General features: G+C 45.1%; 1 protein-coding gene across 2 annotated transcripts in view; it reads right to left on the bottom strand.

The window, feature by feature from the left end:
• The window catches only part of CGNL1 (cingulin like 1), a 432,222-nt gene that overhangs the window by 50,716 nt on the left and 358,698 nt on the right, over positions 1 to 22,808 (bottom strand). For both annotated transcript variants that reach the window (XM_069624908.1, XM_069624907.1), the window contains one exon: positions 12,313 to 12,396. In XM_069624908.1, the coding sequence (XP_069481009.1) occupies positions 12,313 to 12,396 (84 nt within the window). The remainder of the gene's footprint in view (positions 1 to 12,312; positions 12,397 to 22,808) is intronic.

Genomic DNA, 22,808 nt, shown 5'->3' with positions numbered 1-22,808 from the left:
CAGGCCCTTGCCCAGTGGTGGAGCCCCTGGGTGAGGTTAACTATTCAGTGGACCTTGGAAGGCCTGGACAGGCTCCAAAAGTGTTTCACGTGAATAGGCTGAAGGCTTTCGTCCCAAGCGGCGAAATCGCAGCACTGCTATTGGCTTCAGACGTTGAGGAAGAGGAGTCTGAACCTCTCCCCGACCTGTTCAAAAGCAGTCCTTCAGAAAGCTCTTTTGAGGTTGTCCGAGTGGCCCCTCACCAAAATGGACAAGGCTCAGTGGTTTACCTTGGACATGAAGTAGGTGGAGGGAGGATACAGCCTCTACCCAGTAAAGTACAAGCAGTACAAGACTGGCCTACCCCCACTACGCAAACCCAAGTGAGAGCCTTCTTAGGACTCACAGGGTATTATCGCAATTTTGTGGCAGACTATGGCACCATAGCTGCTCCTCTGACTGCCCTCACAACTCCGAAGAAACCCAAGAAGGTAACTTGGACCGACGAGTGTGAGAAGGCCTTCAATGGCTTAAAAGACTCCTTGTGCCAGGCCCCTGTCCTTAGGGCACCTGATTATCAAAGACCTTTTATCGTGCAGACGGATGCCTCTGACACTGGGATAGGAGCTGTACTATCACAAGTAGATGAGAAGGGTAAGGAACACCCTATCGGTTTTATTAGTCGCCAGCTTAAGGACAGAGAGCTCAGATGGTCCACGGTAGAGAAAGAATGTTTCTCTGTTGTGTGGGCCCTAAGGAAGTTGAGGCCCTACCTCTATGGGACCCACTTCACTGTGCAGACTGACCATAAGCCGTTAAAGTGGCTAATGAACATGAAGGGGGAGAATCCAAATTGGCTTAGGTGGTCCATAAGTCTACAAGGCTTCGACTTCACTATTGAGCATAGGCCAGGTGTCCAACATAGCAATGCTGATGGGTTGTCCAGAATGTTTAACCGACCTGAACAAGAGACTCATCCAGGGGTGGATTAGTTCCCCCTGTCCATAGTCTGGGAGGGGCGAGTGTTAGGAAAGATTTCGTAATTGTAGGGAATTTTCCTTCCATGTGGCAACCCCTAAACTTTTTGCTGTTGTTTCTCACCTTGTTCTTGACTTTGCCAGAGAAGTGCAGCCTTCTGCCGCACTCCTCTGGGCTTTCGCTCCTTTCTTACGGGGAAACTGACATGCCCTTAAGACAGTCAGTACCGGGGAACGCTGTTTCCCGTAGTTTCTTTTATCGTGTTGCGGCTTTAGTGCAACATGACACAAGAGGGCACTGTAAGCTAAGTTACAGCTCTCTTGGGTCTCTAGCCTTCTACAGGCCCTAGATACTCTTTTAGGATGGTATTTGATCGGTGCAAGTCATTCAGGGACTCGAATGGTGGCAGCGATCGTTTTGTTTATTTTGAGCTCCTTTTGGCGTTCTGAGCACGTTTTTCGCACTGAACCCAAAATGGTGGCCTGGCTCCCAAAATGGCCAGACCACGAGGCTCCTTTGTCCTGTCCACTGACCGTCTTGCTCCCTTCACCTTCCCCAGGTCGAGCGACCCGGGGCCTTCCTTATTTGGGCATGTACTTTCCCGCGAAACGTGGTTGCTTTCGCGGGCTTCTACATGTCGTTTGTGTGCCTCCATGGTGTGGGCTGGGATGTCTGGTCCCAATACACATCCTGGGTGCCAGAGAGTCTAGGGTGGTGTGAATGCCTGGGACCACCGTGGTCCGTGATTGGTCCACGTATGGTATGTGTGTTGATGAGCGGATCTCCCATTGGCTCCCCTCCGTTTTGGCGCAAAGGGAACCGTGGATAAGAGGGGGCTGGAAACACCACTACCATGTCGATCTCCTGAGTTCTCACGAACGAAGGAATACAGGAGCCAAGTATCCTGCAACCAAGAGGCTGGACCGAGGAATCGCTGGTGACCCGCTGAAGGAATCCTCCTTTGCACTGCTGTCGTCCTGTGAAACCCTTTCCTCCTTGGATCGAACCAGAAGGCCTGTACTGGTGCTTCGACCTTTGGAATAGCAGGAACAGCTATTCCCGGCGACTTCATCATCTCCTGCCAAGTAAGCCTTCGGAAGTGTCTCTGGGCCATCCAGTTGACTGACCAGCTTACAAGGGAGTCCTGCTCTGTAACTGCCGCCAGGTTGTGTCGTATTTCAAGTCCTTGTCACTCTCCCACGCTTCGTACACTTGGCGTGCCCAAGTCTGAAGGGAGGAGTGTACATTTGGCTTGAAAACACACGGCCGCTCTGTTGTCCTGCTGCGGCAACAAACTGTGCTGGTTTCGTCGATTGGGACGTCTTTTTGCTCTACACGACTACGAGGCGTTCCCTGCTCTTCTGAACCTGCCAGCTGCTGAAACTAACGTGGAGAAGCCTGGGCCTGCTTGCTTCGGGGACCGGTGAGTAGTTTAGCTAGGATCTGGTCGCCCTCCTGCAGTATCCCATTGCTTTTCCCTGCTGTGTAGAAACAGCACCCTTTTGGCCGTACTCGCGCTCTGCTTCTGCCCGCTGTGGAGGCTGCGCTTGAGTTGCGGAACCTGTTCTTCTGTGTGCACTATACTGAACTGCCTGACTTCCTCCGACGAGCTTCCCCTTTTGCCCGTTGGCACCGGCGTGGCAGGTACTTTGAGCACAAGGCTCCACTCTTCGCAGGGCTCGGACTTCCATCTAGTTAGGTGCATCTGAAGGCGAACTGAGTCTAAAGCGTTATCGCACTGCCTGTTTTCCTTTCCTTTCAGGTGGACTACATATTTCGTGCTTTAAACGCTTGCAACTGTGTATTTGTATATATATTGTGTTGATATGGTATGTGTTGGTTTAATATTGTGATATTCTCGCTACGGTCATTGTTTTAAAGGCCTTAAAATAAATGTGTATATATTTTTGATATAACAACTGTTTGGAGTAGTTTGTAAGCGCTCTTGCTTTGTGTGCTCATTGCGGGCTTTCAGTCACCCTCACCCCTCTTGAGACCTAGTCTTGACCGCCGCGATCGCTACCTTGATTGGTCTGGCTTGTCCAGAGGTTACCCTGTTCCAAGTAATTAGGTTGGCCTTCTGAACTTCTGCGCCACCAGGACAGAGTTCAGAAATCCGTCTTAACAAAGCATTATACTGTTAGTACCTGCATTCAAATGCCACATTTTTTAGCCAATTTAAATCGTGATGTGGGTTTAGTACTTGCATGCCAGGGGAAGGGTAGAGAGGGAACAGGAGTCTGCTCATTCTCACAGCAGTCCATAAGTGGGTGCTTTCAGACTTAAAGGGGAGAGTTAACTGCTTGCAACATTGAAGCTACACCAGAATAGTCTCATTAAAATGTGTAAAGAAGTTAGATTCCCCCACACAAATAAGTTTGCCCCTCCCCCACCGGCCGTGAAGTTAGCGCCTCTCCCCACATTTGAAGGATTAGCCCCTCCGAAATGTAGGTTTTGTTGCACCCGTAAATACAAGCACACACACCATTAGCCATATACACAGACGCACACCCAGCCATCCATACATTTCAATGTGCACCCTTTCACCATGCAGGCACACTCAGGCAGCCACCCATACATGTGTACACCCTTTCACCATACACTCACACAGGCAGCCAACTACACATTCAAGTGTACACCCTTTCATAATATACTTACACACGCACACGTCACGAGATTGAGGGGAGCCCTATTAATTCAAAAAGAAATTGTTTCTTTTTTAAGTTACTCTGACTTCATAAAGAAATTATTTCCATTAGGGACCGAACGATAACAGAAATAATTTCTTTATGAAGGCAGAGTGACTTCAAAAAGAAACTTTTTTTTTTTTTGTAATTAATAGGGCTCCCCCCGACCCCATGACATGGAGGCCTCCAGCCTGGGGTCTTCCATGTCATGGAGTAGGTTGGGGGGGGGGCCTCTGTTACAGAAATAATTTCTTTATGAATACAGATTGAATTAAAAAAGAAACATTTTTAAACAAATCTTTGAATAAATCTTATTTTTATTTCTCCAAGTGGGGCCTGCTCCCAAGACATGTGCTAGCACCACCCCCCACCACCCTGGCACTGTGAGGGCCCCTGTTATGGTATCTGGACTTTCCATCGAAAATCAATTCATCAAATTCATTTCCATCAAATTTTATTCATTCGAAATACTTTCCATCAAAATGCATTTTCATTGAATAAAATGCAATGGATTTAGATGGATTTTAGGCTTATGGTTTAGGTTAGGGCAAGGGTTATAAATAGGGTTAAGGTTAGGGCAAGGGTTAGGGTTGGGGGGTGTGGTTAAATAATAAACACTAAAACGTTACATGAAGCTGGCCAGTGCTGAAATATTTTGACGTATTCAGCACTGGACAACTCCATGTAACGTTTTAACCTGTAAAATAAATGCATGGAAATGCTATCTTTTACATTTAAAAGTACATATCCATCGAAACGTATCCATGCCTATATTTGATGGACAAGTTTAGATGGATATGTACTTTTACATGTAAAAGATAGCAATTTGATGCATTTACATACGATACATTTCCTTTGATGGATTTCCTTTTCGATGAAAAGAACATAAACCCCCCCCCCCCCGTTACACCAGTGTCCAGGGATATATTGAGAATCACAAACAGGAGTATAACACTGTTAAGAAAGCCCTAAAGGGGCGTTCCCAAAGAAGAAGGAAACATCAGCAGGCCATTTAAAGATTTACAGAGACTGATGCAAGAAATCACAAGCGGCTATTTAAGAATCCACACCCTATAGACTGCTACTAGAAGCATCCTAAGGAGAACGGAGCCATTCTCCAAATCTAAGTTAGTTTATATTGTGATAGGGTCAGCTAGGATAGTTTGGACAGTGGACTTCTTTATTTGGACTCTCATGACGGACAAGAACCTTAGTTAGGAGGATAGGTCGGGACCACCCATAGAGATGGAGGAAAAAAGAAGTTGGGGAAAGTCAGGCCTTATTCTTAGTTGAATAAAATATTGTGACCCATGTCCTCTAAGAGTCCGTGTCCTCCTTCTGACTCATACACATATATACACATACACACATTATTACACAGCCTGTGGTAGCGGGCGTGTAGTTATGGTTAAGTTGCTGAACTCATAGGAAGAGCACTTTTTGGGCAGCTTAAAACTTTGCTCCCCCTCAAACGTTGCAAAAAAATTGCATATGACCCACTCTGATTTCTTCTGTCAAGTCTGGTGAGGTTTCGTCAAGGAGGGGGGGGGCAAAGCTATAAGGTGGGTCCCACATGTTTTATTTGTTGCCATAGACTGAAGGGAAAACAATTTTGCTCACCCCTACAGCCCAAACCGCTGGATGGATTTGCACCAAATTTGCGGCAGAAGCGGCGGCGTGATCCGAAAGCATGCTTTTGTAGATTTGGTGGAAATCCGTCAAGGAGTTTTTTTTTTAAACTACCAAAAAGTAGGTCCAGAAATATTAGTGATATCTGGGTTCGGTCCGCGGACCCATTTCCATGTTCGGGCAGCAGACAGAACTCTGATTGGCCTAGAAGGTGACGTGATGTCCGCGGACATTGGACGCGCCCCCTAATTGGATGGTGAAAAGCATTAACTGCATCAGATTTTTGGAAATGCCCACCATGTTGGATTCGCGGTCATCCACCGGTTTCCACGGACATTGCAGTAAAAACAAAAAAATACACCATTGCACTTGTCAAACTTAATCTCTGGGGAGGTAAGGGGTGATGAGGATGGGATATGGCCATAAGAATCCACATTTTCACCCCCGAAATCTGCAAACACTTCAGATATTCGGGGACATCTGTGCCCATTTCTGCATTACAGGGTTGGGGAAAAGCAGTAATGCTTATAACTTTGGCACCACTGCATGACATTTTGGAATTCTCTTCTAGACCTGATTCTGAAAGGTTTTGCAAAGTTTGGTGGGATTCTGTAAAGAGGGAACAACATATTGTAAAGGCTTATACATGTGGTGCCATTTGACGAATTTGCACACACGTTTGCAAAACGATTTTAAATCTAGATATAAATGTTTTTGTAAAGTTTAGTGGGACTTTCTCAAGAGAGGGCTAAATTAGAGGGGGGTTGTAAATATTTGTAGATGGCTTATAACTTTGTTGCCGTTTGACAAATGTGGACACATGTTTTCAGAAAGATTATAGACCCAACCTTGAAAGTTTGTGTAAAGTCTGAATGGATTTTGTTGGGGGCTAAATTATATGACTATTGTATGTACATACATTTTGACACTTTTGAAAAAATAAAACCTGGGCGGATTTCAAGCAAACTCATGTAAGGAGCATTGGCAAGGACCTGAAAGCATGGTTTTGCAAATGTGCCCATGTTTTATTTTTTGACACGTGTCATAATGTAGGTACAAAAAATAGTGATATACCTTTGATGACGGAGGTATAGCCTATGGCCATGGGCAGTGGCAGGATAATCCAGGTCATGGTACAAGGTCATGACACAGACAATCTGGCTACTGTCCATGACCGTGAAGGGCGAATGATTGGGTTAAAGTGGCCATGTCATCTGGGACCAGCAATGTGATAGAGTTATTCCAAAGTGGGATAGGTTTGAAAGAGAAAAAAAAATGTGCTTGTGGTAATATGGTCATAGGGTTCGCCTTCTGCAGGCTGCCATGCAAAGGGAAGAGGGGTCCTGTATGGAGCCCCGCCTTCCCTTTGCATGGTGGCCATCTTCGTCCAGCGGGAAAAATCTTTGTTTTTAGCACCATGGGTTCCTGCTTTGGAAACCTTGGGTGCTAATGGCTTTTGTCATCCATTTCAGGGGCTGGAACGGGGTATAACGGTCCGGCGGCAAAGTTATCCACCCTCGCTTTGCTTGGGCCGATAACTTGGGCTGCCGGGCCTTTATCCCCTGTTTCAGTCCCTGGAACGGGGGATGAACGCCACATTATTCCCATTAACGTAACACAAAATGCTAATGGAAATGTTGTAAAATCTTATTGCATCTTTGTTCTTTACTGAGAAATGTAAAGTAGATGGCATCTATACGTTTTCTTTTTTTTGTTCTATTTCTTAACTGTGAAAGGTGGTTCCTAAAGGAATTATTCTTTAGTTCTTTTTTGATGCATTTTTCTTTTGCAGGAGAGCTCAGAAAAGCTCAGAAATTCGCAAGTTATGGTAAGCTAAGCAACCATAACTTACGCCACCACCATACACTGCTAAGACTAACACCCAGGACATCAAAGATGACCACACGATGTGACCGCCCCACTGCCCACTCTAGAGGTGGGGGTGTAGCCTTCATCCACAAAAATGCGCTTCACCCAAGCGTGATACCTGATGCCAAACTGGCATCAGCTGAGCTGTTGTCAGTCAAATTAGCACTCACCCCCAATCAAACGGCCACCGTGCACCTCATTTACAGACCTCTGGGTCCGGCACTGTCCTTTGCCAGTGAAATCTCCACCCTCCTTCTGGACAATACTAAAAACAAATCACAAACTATCGTCCTAGGCGACCTTAACTTAGGTCTTGGAGACCTAAAGGATCCTGTGGCAACTGACGTGGAGAACATACTAACTGATCTTGGCCTCACTTTGTACATCCAAGAACCTACCCATATCAAAGGTAGAATACTTGATTGGTTAGCTGGCTCCAATTGCAACATTAAGGTTCTTAGCAACACCCCTTGTTTATGGTCTGACCACCACGTCATAACCTTTAACATTGAAGCAACCCCACGCATCCCGACTCCAATAGCCCCAGCACTCCCGACTAGAAGCAAAAAAGATATAACTAAGGAGAAACTCCTCCCGCTGCTACTCCCAGCTCTTGATGCAGCCATCAACACCTGCCCTGACCCTACGTCCTTAGCAGACACGTACAACCAAATTATGCTAACGGCCATTGACTCCATAGCACCTATCAAACTTAGGAAGGCCAAATTACAAGCTCACCTTAACTCATGGTTCACCCCACAGTTAAGAACTCTCCGCAAAGCGAAACGCTGTGCTGAAAATCGATGGAAAAGCCATCCCTCTGAGGAGCACAAAGATGGTTTCCTTCTTGCCTCACTCTCCTATAAAGATGCTATCATCAGTGCAAAAAAGGAATCCCTCCACAACCGCATTATGCAAGCTGACTCGAACACTAAGGAACTTTTCAAAATCTTAAAAGAGCTTGAAACTCCAGTCGCCCCCCCTGACACCTGCTTGAAAGATAGCAAATGGTGTGCCAACATCCAAGCAGCCTTACTAAATAAAATTTCCTCACTACAAGCAAAAATTAAAGATAAACAGGACAACTTGAAGCGCGATAACCGTGCTCTCTCCCCTGCCAAGGCACCCACTCTAGTCACTGCTAACACCACACCATTTACATTCTCACCGCTCACCGTCGTCGAGGTAGAAAACATAATTCTCAGAATTAAACCCTCCAACTGCCAAGGTGATCCATGCCCAGCCCCTATTATCAAGGACTCAGCGCATGAGTTGGCCCCATTCATCACTGCCTTCATTAACTCGTCATTCAAAACTGGTATTGTCCCAGATAACCTGAAGGATGCTTGGGTGATCCCTTTGCTCAAAAAACCTTCCCTCGACCCAAGCATTCCTACTAATTTCCGACCCATCACAACAGTACCATTTCTGCTTAAGATTCTAGACCGTGCTGCGTACCTTCAGATTCAAAACTATCTGGAATCCAATAACATGCTAGGTCTACGACAATCTGGATACAGCCCCAGACATGGGACGGAGACTGCGTTAATAGACCTCAAAACCCAAATCGAAGTCCTAAAGGATCAGGGCAAGCTAGCAATGCTACTACTTCTCGACCTCTCGGCCGCTTTTGATTTGGTTAATCACCAGATCCTTTGCAAGCACCTCCACACCGCTGCCAACTTCTCATCCTCCGCTGCAGCATGGATCAAATCCTTTTTGAGCAACAGATCCATGGGAGTCTTTGCCCCATCCGCAGCTGACGACCCTTCCCCAATTCACTGCGGCGTACCTCAGGGCTCTTGTGTGTCACCCACACTCTAACATCTTCACAAAACCACTCTTTGATGTGCTTGACTATCTGGGTGTCTCCTACACTAATTATGCAGATGACACCCAGATACTCATCCCCATTACTGGTGATTATCTGGCTGACACCAAGGCCCTTAATGATGTCTACCTGGTTATACAAGCCTGGATGGCCCAACACCAGCTGTGCCTAAACGATGATAAGACAGAGCTTCTCATTTTGGGCACTGCACAACGCCTGAGCAGACTTGAACCGGCATACCAATCTTTCACTATAGATGGCAATAGCATTCGAGTTTCAAAAGACACTAAAACATTAGGGTTCTACCTTGACGCTACTCTCTCATTAACCCGACAAACGAATGCTGTCAGATCTGCGTCAGCATACACCTGCAAACTCATTGCAGCCTGCAGACCTTTCCTTACCACCTCCAACAGTGTCACACTAGCAAGAACCCTCATTATGGCTAAAATTGACTACTGCAGTGCTCTCTACCTAGGCACTAGTCAAGAGAACTTAAACTCCAAACTACCCAACACAACGCCATTCGTGCCGCCTTAAACATCCCTCGTAACCACCATATCTCAGAAACTAGATCAAAGTTAAAGTGGCTACCTGTCAAGCAAAGAATCTTACTCAAAGCACTCGCCATTACGCACAAATGTATGACCAACAAGGCCCCCATCTATCTCGGCAGTCGACTGTCGCGACACTCGACCTCCCGTCCACTAAGAACTGCCCAGTCCCATTGCTTAGCCATCCCTAGATTTAAACTGCAAAAAGCAGGGGGTTCAAGCTTCCCGGTCCTAGCGTCCAAGCTCTGGAATTCTCTCCCTGCTACTATCAGAGCGGAAGAGTCTTTTCACACTTTCAAAGCCAATACCAGATCCTGGCTTTTCGACCTGAAGTCCCACACAGCGCCTCTGTCTTACTCTCTCTGACCTGCTGACTGTTTTACTTGTACTTAATGTCCTGCTCATATCATGTAAGGTCATTCCTCTGTAAATTCATGCATTGCGACTCCTGTATCTATGCATTTCTGTAACCTTACAAATTGCGCCCTGATGCCCCCGGGCCTGCGGGTTGCGCGTTATAAATAAAATAAATACAAATCACACATTTCATTGATGACATCACAAATAACATCACATGTGAAATTAATTTTGATGAAAAGTCCCTATCTGGGGTGATCAGGGGACCTATCATGAACTACTTAATCTATTAAAGAATGTACTCATCTAAACAACATGGTGTTGGAGTGTTGGTAATACAGGAACTTAATCATACATAAACATAGGCAATGGTTGCAGCATGCACCATAGAAGCACAATATTTATGATCTAGTAATTTTGGATAGTAAAATAAGCAATGCTACCTTATCAGAGTTTTAAGTAATGTTAAACATGTAATAACTAGCTAACAATTCAAGACTTACTACACACGTGTGCTAGTACAAACAATAAATATGAAGACCCACAATGCATACAAATAAGAGGCACATACAGGGAATCTAAAATAAGGAAGAAAGAAACAGCATCATCAGAAAATGTTAATAACATTAAAGTTTATCTTCATATATACAAATGAATTGTTTTTTTGAGGCCTGCCTATTGCCTCATGTACGTGCACCATGAGCTGAGACCAAACCCCAAGGAAAGCACTTTAAGAACATATGACAAGGTTAACCTCTAGCTATATAGCACCTTTATCATTTTAATATTTTGACTGTCAATGAACAAAACTACCTGGCCTAGATATGTCAGTGAACAACAACCAGTGGCCCAGATATGTGATGTCATCAATGGCATTTGTGATGTCATCTTTGATGTCCTGGTGTTAGTCTTAGCAGTGCACGGTGGTGGTGCGAGTTATGGTTGCTTAGCTTACCATAACTGCCGAATTCCTGAAGTTTTTTGGTTTTACTTGTAACCATAACGTCCATTTAGCAAAGTTTTGTCAGGGAACACACACACACACACACACACACACACACACACACACACACACACACACACACACTTTTGTCCAAAAGGGCAGTGCTACCCAAGACAGACACTTGCAAGGCTGCCAGGACAGCTACACACCTGGTTTCACCCTTAGTAGGGATCATCAGTGCAGTATACTTCTGACAGCCTTGTGGTTAGTGCGTAGTTTTGCACTGCGAAAAACTGCTGTACAGCAAAAAGTTTCCTTTCTCGTCTATGAGAAAAAGAATGGGGACTAGGCCTAACTTGTTTTTTTTTTTTTTAAGTTTTCTTAATTACCTTTTTATTTTTTAATGAATCTTTCCCAAAATGTCTAGTCTGCAGGGGCTTGCATACAAAATTGTCTGCAAAATGTTAGCCAAATTCATTGTACAAGACAAATATATATTATATATATACATATTAAAAAATTATGTACGTTATTTGCATACCCACAATGCTTTGCTGATGTGGCTTTGATCTGGAGGTGAATTTATTTTTTATTTAACTTGCTTATGATTGCTTTAAGTGTTGATGTTTATTGCGCTTTTATGGGCTGGTACCTGAAATAAAGCTCGATTGAATGATTGAATCAAATTGACTTTCCAGTGATGGCTACTAGGTGGAGTTGTGCTATGAGTGACTTGGCTCAAATGGATTATCCTACTTTGGTCAAAGGGTTCATTTTCAAGTCTTTTTGTACCCACCATAACTATTGGTGTATTGTATATATGCTGCAATGCTTCAACCACAAGACTGTAAAGACTAAACTGCAGTGATGATCCCCAATATGGATGAAACCAGGTATGCAATTGTCTTAGCAGCCTGGTAAAATGTCTGCCTTGGATTGATTAAGCTATGTATAAAGTACCACTGCCTTCTAATGGTTTGCATTTGGGCTAATTTGCACACCCACCATGCCTTGCTGATGTGGCTCTGATCTGGAGGCGAGCACCCAGCGATGGCTACTTGGTGGCATTGAGGAATGTGTGAATTGGCTCAAATGGAATATCCTTCTTTGACATTTCAGGTAAAAGGTTCTTTCAAGCCTTTTTAAATGCACCATAACTTTATTAGTGTATTGTATGGTCTTGAGAAATGTCTGTCTTAAGTCAATAAAACCATATATAAATCATCATTGCTCTGTAAGACAAAGACAATTTTCTGGAGCAAACAGTTTGCGTTTGGGCTAATTTCCATACCCACAATGCCTTGCTCGTGTGTCTCCGAACTAAAGGTGAACTTCCAGTGATGGCTACTGGGTGGCGCTGGGCATTTGCGTCTTAGTTCAAATGGCTTAATATGCTTTGTTCAAGTTGTTTCAAATTCACTGTATGATTATACCCAATTTTTAATGTGCATTTAACAACACAGTTTTTCATAAGATCCATCTCACCTGTCGCTCCAATGAAATCTTATCGCACTCCAGGTCCTGTCTTGCAGCTCTTTCCTGCAGAAGTTCATTCCGGGTTTGCTCAATCTGTTAACAGATAAGGGAGCACCTGTGAACAGCTTGAACATTATACTTATAAGCGGCTAATTCAAGCTGCCGACACGGGCCAATCAAAACAGAGGAAGTGCCTTTCAGCAGCAATCACTAACAACATTATTATACTGTGGTAAATGGGACCAGGACTAGAATGGACGTACACATCCAATAGGATGGCATTTACACTCTGGCGCGGGGTCAATAGATATACTGGCTATATTAATGAACGACTAAAGATCTATATACACAGACTAGTTCAATTAAAAACTATATTGGAATCAGCTTGAAAATTAAAGTGTGAAATCATGGATAACACATGGAAAACTAGTTCATACGAGGCAATTATTTAATACTGTATTTGTGGACTCATATGTGTTCGTAAGAAAACTGAAAAAGTAATCCCATAAAAAGAGGATGTAATGAACTTCAAAAATGCTACATTTATTAGAGGAACTCTGGATTTACTACAGAACCTTGAAAGTCATCTCCACATCCAGGCTAGTACTTTCTGGGGGGACATGTATTCATACGATATGTACCTGGTGCATCCCACACCAATCTAGGGCTCCATGTCTCTCAGTGCTCCCTTTCTCCCCCTCTCCCTCGCTTCTACCTCACTCTGCACCCTCCTTCTCTCATTTTGGGAGCCACCACAGCCACTTCTGACAGCAGTGGGAATCGGAGAAAAAACAGATTTATTGAAGGAGTGGAAGGCTATGCTCGGTATTCTTGTGGTTAAAATTAGAACGAGAACATCGGCAGTAGAGGCATCCCCAAAGGTGGGGAATGGCCTGCCATGTGTGGAGATACATTGTCATAATTTGTCCTGCAGGAATGTCACCATCACACAGAGCACACCACCCATCAGGAGGGGAGAGGGGGCATGCATATAGGCTCTGCAGCAGTTGCCGATATTCTAGGAGCCCTTGAAAGGGACCAGGTTTCACAACTGAATTTGTCATTGCTATTTTCTATTTTTTGTTTTTGTAAGTTATATTATTGTAAAGGTTCTATTGACAATACACAGTACAAAAACTAAAATGGTTAATCATTGGTATTTGTGCACATTGTAACAAGCGTGCAGGTTCAACAGCTCTACCAACAAATCAGTGGCCATTTGGCCAAATAAAACATCACCTTGGAGTCGACAGAATAAACAGATAATTGATCATTATTTTATTTGAGTGCATCCTTTTCCAAGAAGAAAAGGCATTTTGGACACAAATATTCTCAGCAAAAGGAGCCATTGAATAAAAGGAAACTTGATTGTACCAACATTTTTACAATGTTTCAATATGTATTTCCAACAATCTCTCCAATATTTATTTTAGTCAGAATAGGAACATCAAAATAGAGCTACTGAACAAAACAGATTACCAACACATAGAATAACAATTTAGATAATCTTCTGATAGGTTATCAATCTAGGATGGACAACCAAGTACACTCCTATAAAAGTATTTTAGAATAACTATGGGAAATGGGACAAATGGCACCAATAAGAGTTCCTGGCAGTTTTGCAAAAAATCAAATGATTTTGGAAACAGAATGATTACAGTTCTTTATACTGAATATGCCTATGATAAAAGGGTTACATGCTTGAGTCACTAAGTGCACAATCCACACTGGGCTGGGTGCTCATTTAATTATTTCTTAACACTCACCATAATATTTAAGTGTTTTTCACAAACACACTCATTTGGACAGCTTCAGCGTTTGGACGAGAGGATAAAATGGGTGTGACGTCACTCCATTAAGGTAGAAGGCCCAATTGATACAGAATTGCACAGACGTCTTTTGTGGTGTTTTTGCAAAAGTACCAAAATACAAACACGTACATCAAACACAGTGCGTTATGGTAGGAAGATGTATAACCTTTCACCACTGTCATTTGCATAGTCTACAGGCACATCAAAAATAAAGTGGGCGAGTTAGGTTAGTGGGGAGAGAGGGAAAATGCCAGATCGCTTTGCTGTTGCACTGATGTTTTCACACCAGAAGTGGCCAGGCCCCAGTGTGGGGGAGTTTCTAAGTGTTCAGTCATACGAGAATGGAGGCCTTTGTGTCTAGAGGGGAGGCTTGTGCAGCCATGCTCCTAGGATGCCTTGGCTTGGGCAATTAGTCCAGGGCAACAATTAATGTAGAGCTACTTTGAAAGCAGCAGTTAATCTAGTGGTGCCTCATTAATCAACTGTTGGGAAACAGTAACATAGCCTTCATCTGGGGTAACAACAAACAGAACTTAATACATCCATTACACTAGGGAGCTGAGATACAGTTGTGTGTGCAGAAGACCCGGGGCAGCAACTAATACAACAAGTATCCTAATGGACAGAAATATTGGATTATGACAATTGATTTTTGAGCCATTCATACACGATTACTCTCAATCAGTGCAACAATTAAAACATCAGATAATGCAGGGGTGCATAACAAAGGGGCAACCGTTGATCAAGGGCAAGGGTTAATTCAATAATTGATCTAGAGTACAGCAATACAGTGGTGGGGAAATGATCAAAGGCAAGGATTAATGCAGCCACTTATTGAGGAGACAGAAATACAGTGGTGGGAAAATGATCTAGAGCAAGGATTAATGCAGCCACTTATTGAGGGGACAGAAATACAGTGGTGGGAAAATGATCAAAGGCAAGGATTAATGCAGCCACTTATTGAGGAGACGGAAATACAGTGGTGGGAAAATGATCAAAGGCAAGGATTAATGCAGCCACTTATTGAGGGGACAGAAATACAGTGGTGGGAAAATGATCAAAGGCAAGGATTAATGCAGCCACTTATTGAGGAGACGGAAATACAGTGGTGGGAAAATGATCAAAGGCAAGGATTACTGCAGCCACTTATTGAGGAGACAGAAATACAGTGGTGGGAAAATGATCAAAGGCAAGGATTAATGCAGCCACCTATTGAGGAGACAGAAATACAGTGGTGGGAAAATGATCTAGAGCAAGGATTAATGCAGCCACTTATTAAGGGGACAGACATACAGTGGTGGGAAAATAATCAAAGGCAAGGATTAATGCAGCCACTTATTGAGGAGACGGAAATACAGTGGTGGGAAAATGTATCTGGGGGGGCAACAATCACACAGCGGTTAAGTCAAAAATAATATAGTACAAAGGTCAAAATATAATGGGGTAAAGCGTTCAACTGGGAAAAAGAAGAAATTAATACAGTGGAACAATCTAGGCTGCAAGCAAACCAATATAATTTATAATACCACGGAGCAGGTAAACAGTGGGGTAACCATGTATTCTGTGAATTTGCAATTCTACAAATCACATGCTCCAATGGACATGCAGATCAGCATGAGCAAGTCCACAATGCACATGTCTGGGGATGCTTGTGGTCGCGTGCAGAAGGGATGTGACCTAGCAATTCGGGCTGGACTACCCCTTTGGGGGTTGGACCAAGCCTGATTTGCATACTGCCTTTCACCTTCTGTAATGGCTTGGCAGGCGAAGAACGATGGTCTGGCGGGTTGCCCAGAGCAATGCCAGAGGTTAAGATTTATTCTAAACCTTCCAGCCAACACCTCGTTTGTTTTGCTATGCATTATGCCAAGTAACCTCTGGGCCTTGTGCCAAGTTACTCGAGGACAATAATACAATAAAACGTGAGAAAGTAGCCAGAAAAGTCTCCAAATGCATTGCAGATATCTATCCTTCATGTGCAGATGTATTAATATTCACATTTGTATCTTCCAAACCCTCTAAAACAATTAGATCTTCATTGTCCATGTGCACCCCCTCAGAAACCAAACATTCCATATTACCAACGCCTTCCAATAGGCTATATAGTCTGTCATATTTTCTATGATTTCCATTGGTCCTGCCTTCGATGGTTCCAGGCACCTAATCTCTGTGATTGAACCTGTTTGCAGAAATAAATCTGTTATCTTTTGACCAATGATAGGGGTTGTGCACAAATTAGCTGGGCAGGTTATTTCTCACCTCTGGGACGGGCTTGTGATTGTAATCACTTCCTTAGGTGCCAATGGCTTGCCCTGATGGTCCAATGTTACTTTCAAGTTGGAGCAAATGACCTGGAGCAGCTAGCTCTTCCTCTGTGTGAGTTTCAGAATGTTTTGGGTACGTAGGCTTCGCTCCTTTAGGTCCTTCACTAAGAAAGGGCCCAGTGTTCCTCCCCTCGGGTTCCATTCCGCTAAAACTATGGTTTTGACTCTGATCCGTGCGCCCAGCTCGGGAGATGCGGTCTGTTGAGGAAGACTGTGGGGTACAGTTACTGACACTATGACAGCAGAGAATCTCACAGAGTCGGAACCGGAGTGACTTCTCAATTTTTGTAAGTAGTCGACTCTGGACATGAGATTAATTGCAATGATGTTTCCAGAGAGGGCAAAATAAGGCTACCAATGCAGGCCACACTAATGGCAAGATGAAGAAAGCCAAGTAGCAGCATACAAAAGATTGCTGCTTAACCCTTTCAGTGTTTGAGGACACACTTCCACGCTGTACAGTCCGTAAAAGAGAATCCAGTCTTTCAGAAATAGGAGATAAAGGCCGCTGCAATGCTTGTCAAGATTCACCTCAGTCTCCTCGGACCGGTGCAGACCACTCTCTCCACCGGCTTAACACAAAATATGGGGATCCGTCTGAAAGCGCTGCTGAGGGGGCACCCCTCTCCCCCCAACCCCCCACTGCTACGCCAGTGGTGCCCTCTGCTCCTCTCTCTGTGCCACGCTCTCTGCGCAAGTGCAGGTCTTTCAAAAGACACTGAGGCTCACAGCACTGCTCCACCTCTTAAACAATAGAACTGCTAGAAAGTCCTCAGAACGCCAAATGCTGCTGCAGACTGCTCTCTCTGCTGCCTTCTCCTTCCTAAACCTCTATACCTCCTAAAACGCAGACCTCTCCTTCACAAATCCTCCATCAGCATTTCCACTTCCAACAACCAACTAGTCCTCCTCTCTCCACCTTGCTGATCTTGTCCTCTTCCAACCGCTTCCTTCCCCTTCTCTTGCCTCCATCCTCCACGCGCCTCTCCGCTGCAGGTCTCCACACTGTCTACTCTTCTCCAAACTCCCACACTCTGATGTAGCCCTTGCCCACTTGTATTTGTGTCCTACTGGTAACTAGGGTTGCAGTGGGGACACCTGGGTTTGGTTGTTGATGGCCGGATGATCCCACTCCCTTCCAAAGTGTAGCCACTGATGTTACCATTTCTAATTGCTGGTCTCTGGCGTACCAAGGGTTTTTGAAGGGATTACAGCTTCTTGGAAACAGGGCCCTCGGCCATGGCCCCCCTTTACCCGAGTGGGGAAAGATTGTCTCCCCAGGTCACTTCTAAGATTCAATCACCACTTCCTCTGCTGCAGACAGCTGCTTAGAGCATGTGGTTTCAATCTGTACTTGCCCCCCTCCTACCTCTCCAAGGCTGGGTGACCCATTTGCAATCTCTTTTCCTGGATCTGTTTTCAAGCCTCAGTCACTCATATTTGGGGGTGGTGAGTGGCCTTTACACGAAGGTTGGGAATGGGGGAAGAGGCCCTTGGGGCGGCAGGGGTTCCTGCATCCCTTTATCCTATAGCAGGTAGCCTCCACCGGCCCCCGGGTTCCCCTCCTCCCACTTCCGAGACTTACCATTGCTAGTCCACAATCGGTTATCACTGTGCAGTCCCATATCTTCCAAGGGACCATATATCAAGAAGCAAAAGCGGGTCCATGGCTAAGGGCAGATTATTCCTGGCGCAAAGTACAATGTATGGCTCCTTCTGGTAACCTTCTGTTAAAACACGTATTCCAAATTAGATTGTGAAGGGGGGACTGGACAAATTATAAGCACAGTATCCCCTGGCATACAAATTCTAACACATAAATAGGGCAAAATACCTAAAGACAATATAGTGCAATACATTCAGCATTCAACCAGAAGTGAGATCTTGTTCCCAATGATCATGCTGTCCTCTGCATAAAGACAGGGACATATAAAGAACAGGGAGAGCAGCTAGATTTCCCTGACTCACAGGTAACTACCCCTAGCGAGTGCTGCAGTGCTGCCTATCTAATAGTTGAGAGAAGAAGATGGTAGATGGTCTATCTTTCTGATGAGAACGCGCACTCTTCTCTCATTGTTCATACTAATGAGTCACTTCTTTACTCTTGTGCCTCTGACTTTCAACTTTTATCCCTAATCATCATATTCGATAAAAATATGAAGACCTAATTGATCCATAGTGGAGAAGGTTATTTCAACAGTCCACTGGGATCAAGTACAAACTGTATCCGTAGGGCGATTGCGGAGTGCCTTCACTACAGTTATGTAGCCGACCGGTTTCAGTGGTTGTGTATTGCTTATACTCACTTTCTTCAGGACAGTCTTTGAATATAAAATATGATATACTCACAGTAACTTAGTACTGAGCCTTCTTACCACACATCTGTTGTGTTACATCAATGTTTTGGTCTGGGGCCATCAGGGGGGTTGCTAGGTCTGGAAAAGACCCGGAGCTACGCTGATGTCGGAACTGTTGGGACTGGGGGCTAGCTAGTCTTTTGGCTGTAGCTCCTGAGATTCCATCCGGGGCTACAACCAAAAGATCAGGGGCTATAGCCCCCTTAGCCCCCCCCTAGCAACGCCCCTGGGGGCCATAACTCTTGTTTTGGCTCCAGGTGATCCGTGCTAATCCCGGCCATCACTTTCTGCTACGAACTGTCTTAAACTGATCAGATCTCGTAGTCTGTCTCAGGAAAAATGTGGGGCCCTTCAGTGCCCGTTCAATTGTTCCCACGTTCAAGTTTGTGTTTTTCTGATGCCGTAACATTAATTCTAGTGGTGTCCACTCCATCGTTAACAGAACAGATGTGTGGTAAGAAGCCTCAGTTCTGAGTATACCCTGTCTCTACGCAGAGGACAGTAGCATAATAATTGGGAACAATATCACTCTCTCACTTCTGGATGAATGCGGAGTGTATTGCACAACACATAGTCCAACAACCTCCCATCACCCAGGCGTAGCACAGAGCAACGTGGCAGCCTCATCCCTGCATATATCATTTCGTTGGTGCAAAATGCTTTATGCCAGACTTCTCCCTCTTCTTAGCATGGTCATAAGAGGTGTAATTGTTACCCAATGTAATGCTACTTGATGTATTACCTTCTCAGGGGTTAAGTCTGGGCTACTGGCATTCAAACTTGTGAAGTGCCTCATTCCCCATGTTTGAGGCAAATCCCCAACCAGGGTTGTTGCTAAGTCTGGAAACTATCTGGGGCTACGCTAATGGCAGAACTGTTGGGACTCGGGGATAGCTAGCCTTTTGGTTGTAGTGGGAACGTCATTTCACCAAAATTCCAGGGGTAGCGGAAGTGACATCACATGACCTCTGACGACATCATAGGAAGTGATGTCATTTGAGACCACCCCGAAATTACATCACAGGAAGCGATGGAACACAACCTTTCACCCCTTGACAAAACAGTAAGTGGCATCACATAGCATTGTTTCCAAGTACACCAATATCAAAATCCATGCATATAGGGCCATATTACCAAATTACTGTGAATGCAAGCAGACATCCAAGGTCAAACGACAATGATGTATTATTATATAGCACTTAAACATAAGCGCTTCATATAGAACAGATATACATAAAATATCACCTACCCTGTCTTAGTACCCATTTATCAACCTCAGCAGGATGAAAGGCTGAGTTGACCTTGCCGGGAGTCGAACCTGTAGCTCACACACATTGCAGCAGCGAGCGCTCAACTCACCGAGCGGCTGGTTTTCTAGCTATCAGAAAACCAGCCATTCCGGAAACAAAAGAGCCACATGCTGCTGGTCACAGCCTGTGGACCTTCATTTAGGGGGTAGCAAGGGAGACCTCAGGGGTCACACTGCTAAATGACGTCCATGGGTCTGTAGCCCCCCCGAGCTTCTATCCGGCTACAACCAAAAGACCCGGGGCTATAGGCCCCCCTCAAGTCCCCCGAATAACACCTCTGTCCCCAACCTCGGATTTATTCTTCTATGCATGGTAAGGGGGTTCCCTCTCCCCAAGGCCCACTATCTGCAATGCCTGCACAGGTCGCCACTGTAGTTGGGACTACCCATTTACCCATTGCAATGGAGATGTAGCGCGCTAGCGGCATCCTAAGGGATATCATGGTAAAGAGGGCATTTGAATGACCTGCACTACACCGAAACACAGCACTGCTGGCATGATATTTTTTCCCCCTTTTTAAATGTAAAGAAAAAACATATAAAGGTCACACAAACTATGAACATAAAAAGCCTGACCAGGGGCAATTCTGCTATGTAAAGAATTTAACGAGCAAATCTAGAACTAATCACATGCTGGAAAAACTCGCCGGCCCTTGGCTTCCATCAATTTGATACGATTCCCAGCGGCTGTGGTAATGCATGCGGACTCACGCGGGCTGTCCGAGACTGGCTTTAGCACAGAAGAGCCACATTCCGGGGCACTAAGCTCACAGCAGAATCCAAACGTTAGCACTTGGCAGGGCCCAGGCATATTAATATGCCATGTTCACGCCTCGAGGTGCACTCTGTGCCCTTGCAAAGAGCATTCACGCTTTTATGAAGGCTTACGCAAAAGGGGCAGTCACATGTCATGCCGTTTATTTATATACGCCGTGACCTGGTGGGAATGCAGCCATTTTCACATGGTTCCACAACTGCCACACATTTCACAGCTCCGAAGTGCCCCACCAGCAAGGCTATCATAATATTTATTCTTCAAATGGCTGTGAACAAAGACCTCCACCCTTTTCGTATTTTCCCAAGGACTTGCTAAGTTGAAGTTGCCAGCTGAAGGAAGCCATGTGGCTTCAGGCCCAGGACCAGCAACTTTAACGTGTAACACATGGGCACCTGTCTGGTTTCCCAAGCATTCATAACTTGGAAAGTTGTACATTTTGCCTCGATTTGCAGGGCTGCATTTTACTCTAGGGAATTAAGCTGTGTGCACAAAATGGTGCAGAAACATGTTTCTAGTGTACAGGCTTTCTCTGCTCTGCACCAGGACTCTGGAAACACGGACACGCACCAGAGGCGTAGTCAGGATTGTCTAACAAGTGGGGCCTGAAGGTTATGTAGTTGGGCCCACCGCAGTGACATTAACATCTGTAAATGCCAACACATTGCTGCTGAGTGGGAATGCACAGATTTTGGGTGGGTCTTGCCCGCTCAGGCCCTACCCGGTCTACACCTCTGACAAGCACACTCTAGATTGGTCGCCTTTCTTTTGAAATCAACACAGACCAAATAACCTGTTGATTTGCAGAATGGCTCCTAGTTTTCTGATAACCTGGATGTCTCCTCACCCTCATCTTCCGGCCCTCTCTTTATTGTACTTTCTGTTGGTGCATCTCTCCATTGCCTTCTACCTAGGTTTCGGTTTAGGGTGAATATAACGCAGCCAATTTGGTCGCAAGGTACGATGAGCATACTAAACACTAGTAGACAACGAAAGATGTGCTGCAGGGAATTATTCTCTCTCATTTTGGCAACCCCCGTACTCCCTCCATCCCGCCATTCCCTAACGTCAATTGGGTGGGTCCAATCCCGCCACCCCCGACACCCAATGCCCTTGTTCCCTGACTCACCCCACCATAACATTCATGAAGGCACATCCACCCCGCCCACACAAATACACAGAACCCACACCCCTTCCCCAAACCCCCTCCTTCCCTTCCATACATCGGCCTCTTCCTGCCTCTGCTGCTGTGCGCAGTAAACGCATGCGCAGTCCCAGAGAGGCCGCCGTTCGATGAAAGCGGCTGGTCAGGGAATGCTTTCCGGTGAAATTGGTCGATTCGTAGGTTTCTGCTATATAAATCCCATACTTCCAACAATGCATACTTTCAATTGTGCATGGCCCTGAAATGACAAACCCCTGATATGGCGGCATGTGCTTTTCTGTTTGAAGGCAATTGGCGACTTGTGAAAATGAAGCGGAATAAGGTTGGCACCACACAGCGGTAGCACAGTATGGAGACCGCGCATCCTGAAGCCGTCTTGGACTGCATTAATGCTGCACGTGTTGAAGGGTAGGAGAAGTATCAATATGAGTTGGGTATCAGACTAGTATGTGGCACCAGGTCCAGGGCAGAAGGCGTGGCTGGGTCAGGAGAGAAATGCATAGTGCGCCGCGGTTGATCCGCAGAAGACCTGGCACTATGCAGCAATGGGAACATTAAAGAAGTGCAGCTGCAGCTTTTATAAAGTTGGATACACGCTGTGCGCTTCTGCACATTACTGTTCATCAATATTGTATTTGAATTAATATTGTATTGGAATAATATTGGAGAGGGTGCTCTTCCCCGTACTGGGATCACGCCAGCATATTCTGTAAATATTACAGAGAGACTTTAAAGGCTCATGAGTTGTACCTTTGGATAAAAAG

Source organism: Ambystoma mexicanum, chromosome 11 (genome assembly GCF_040938575.1).
Source record: "Ambystoma mexicanum isolate Mex_15411 chromosome 11, UKY_AmexF1_1, whole genome shotgun sequence".
In the NCBI taxonomy this organism is placed as follows: Eukaryota; Metazoa; Chordata; class Amphibia; order Caudata; family Ambystomatidae; genus Ambystoma; species Ambystoma mexicanum.
Note: the sequence above shows the minus strand (reverse complement) of the source record. Positions and strands in the feature narration are given on the sequence as shown.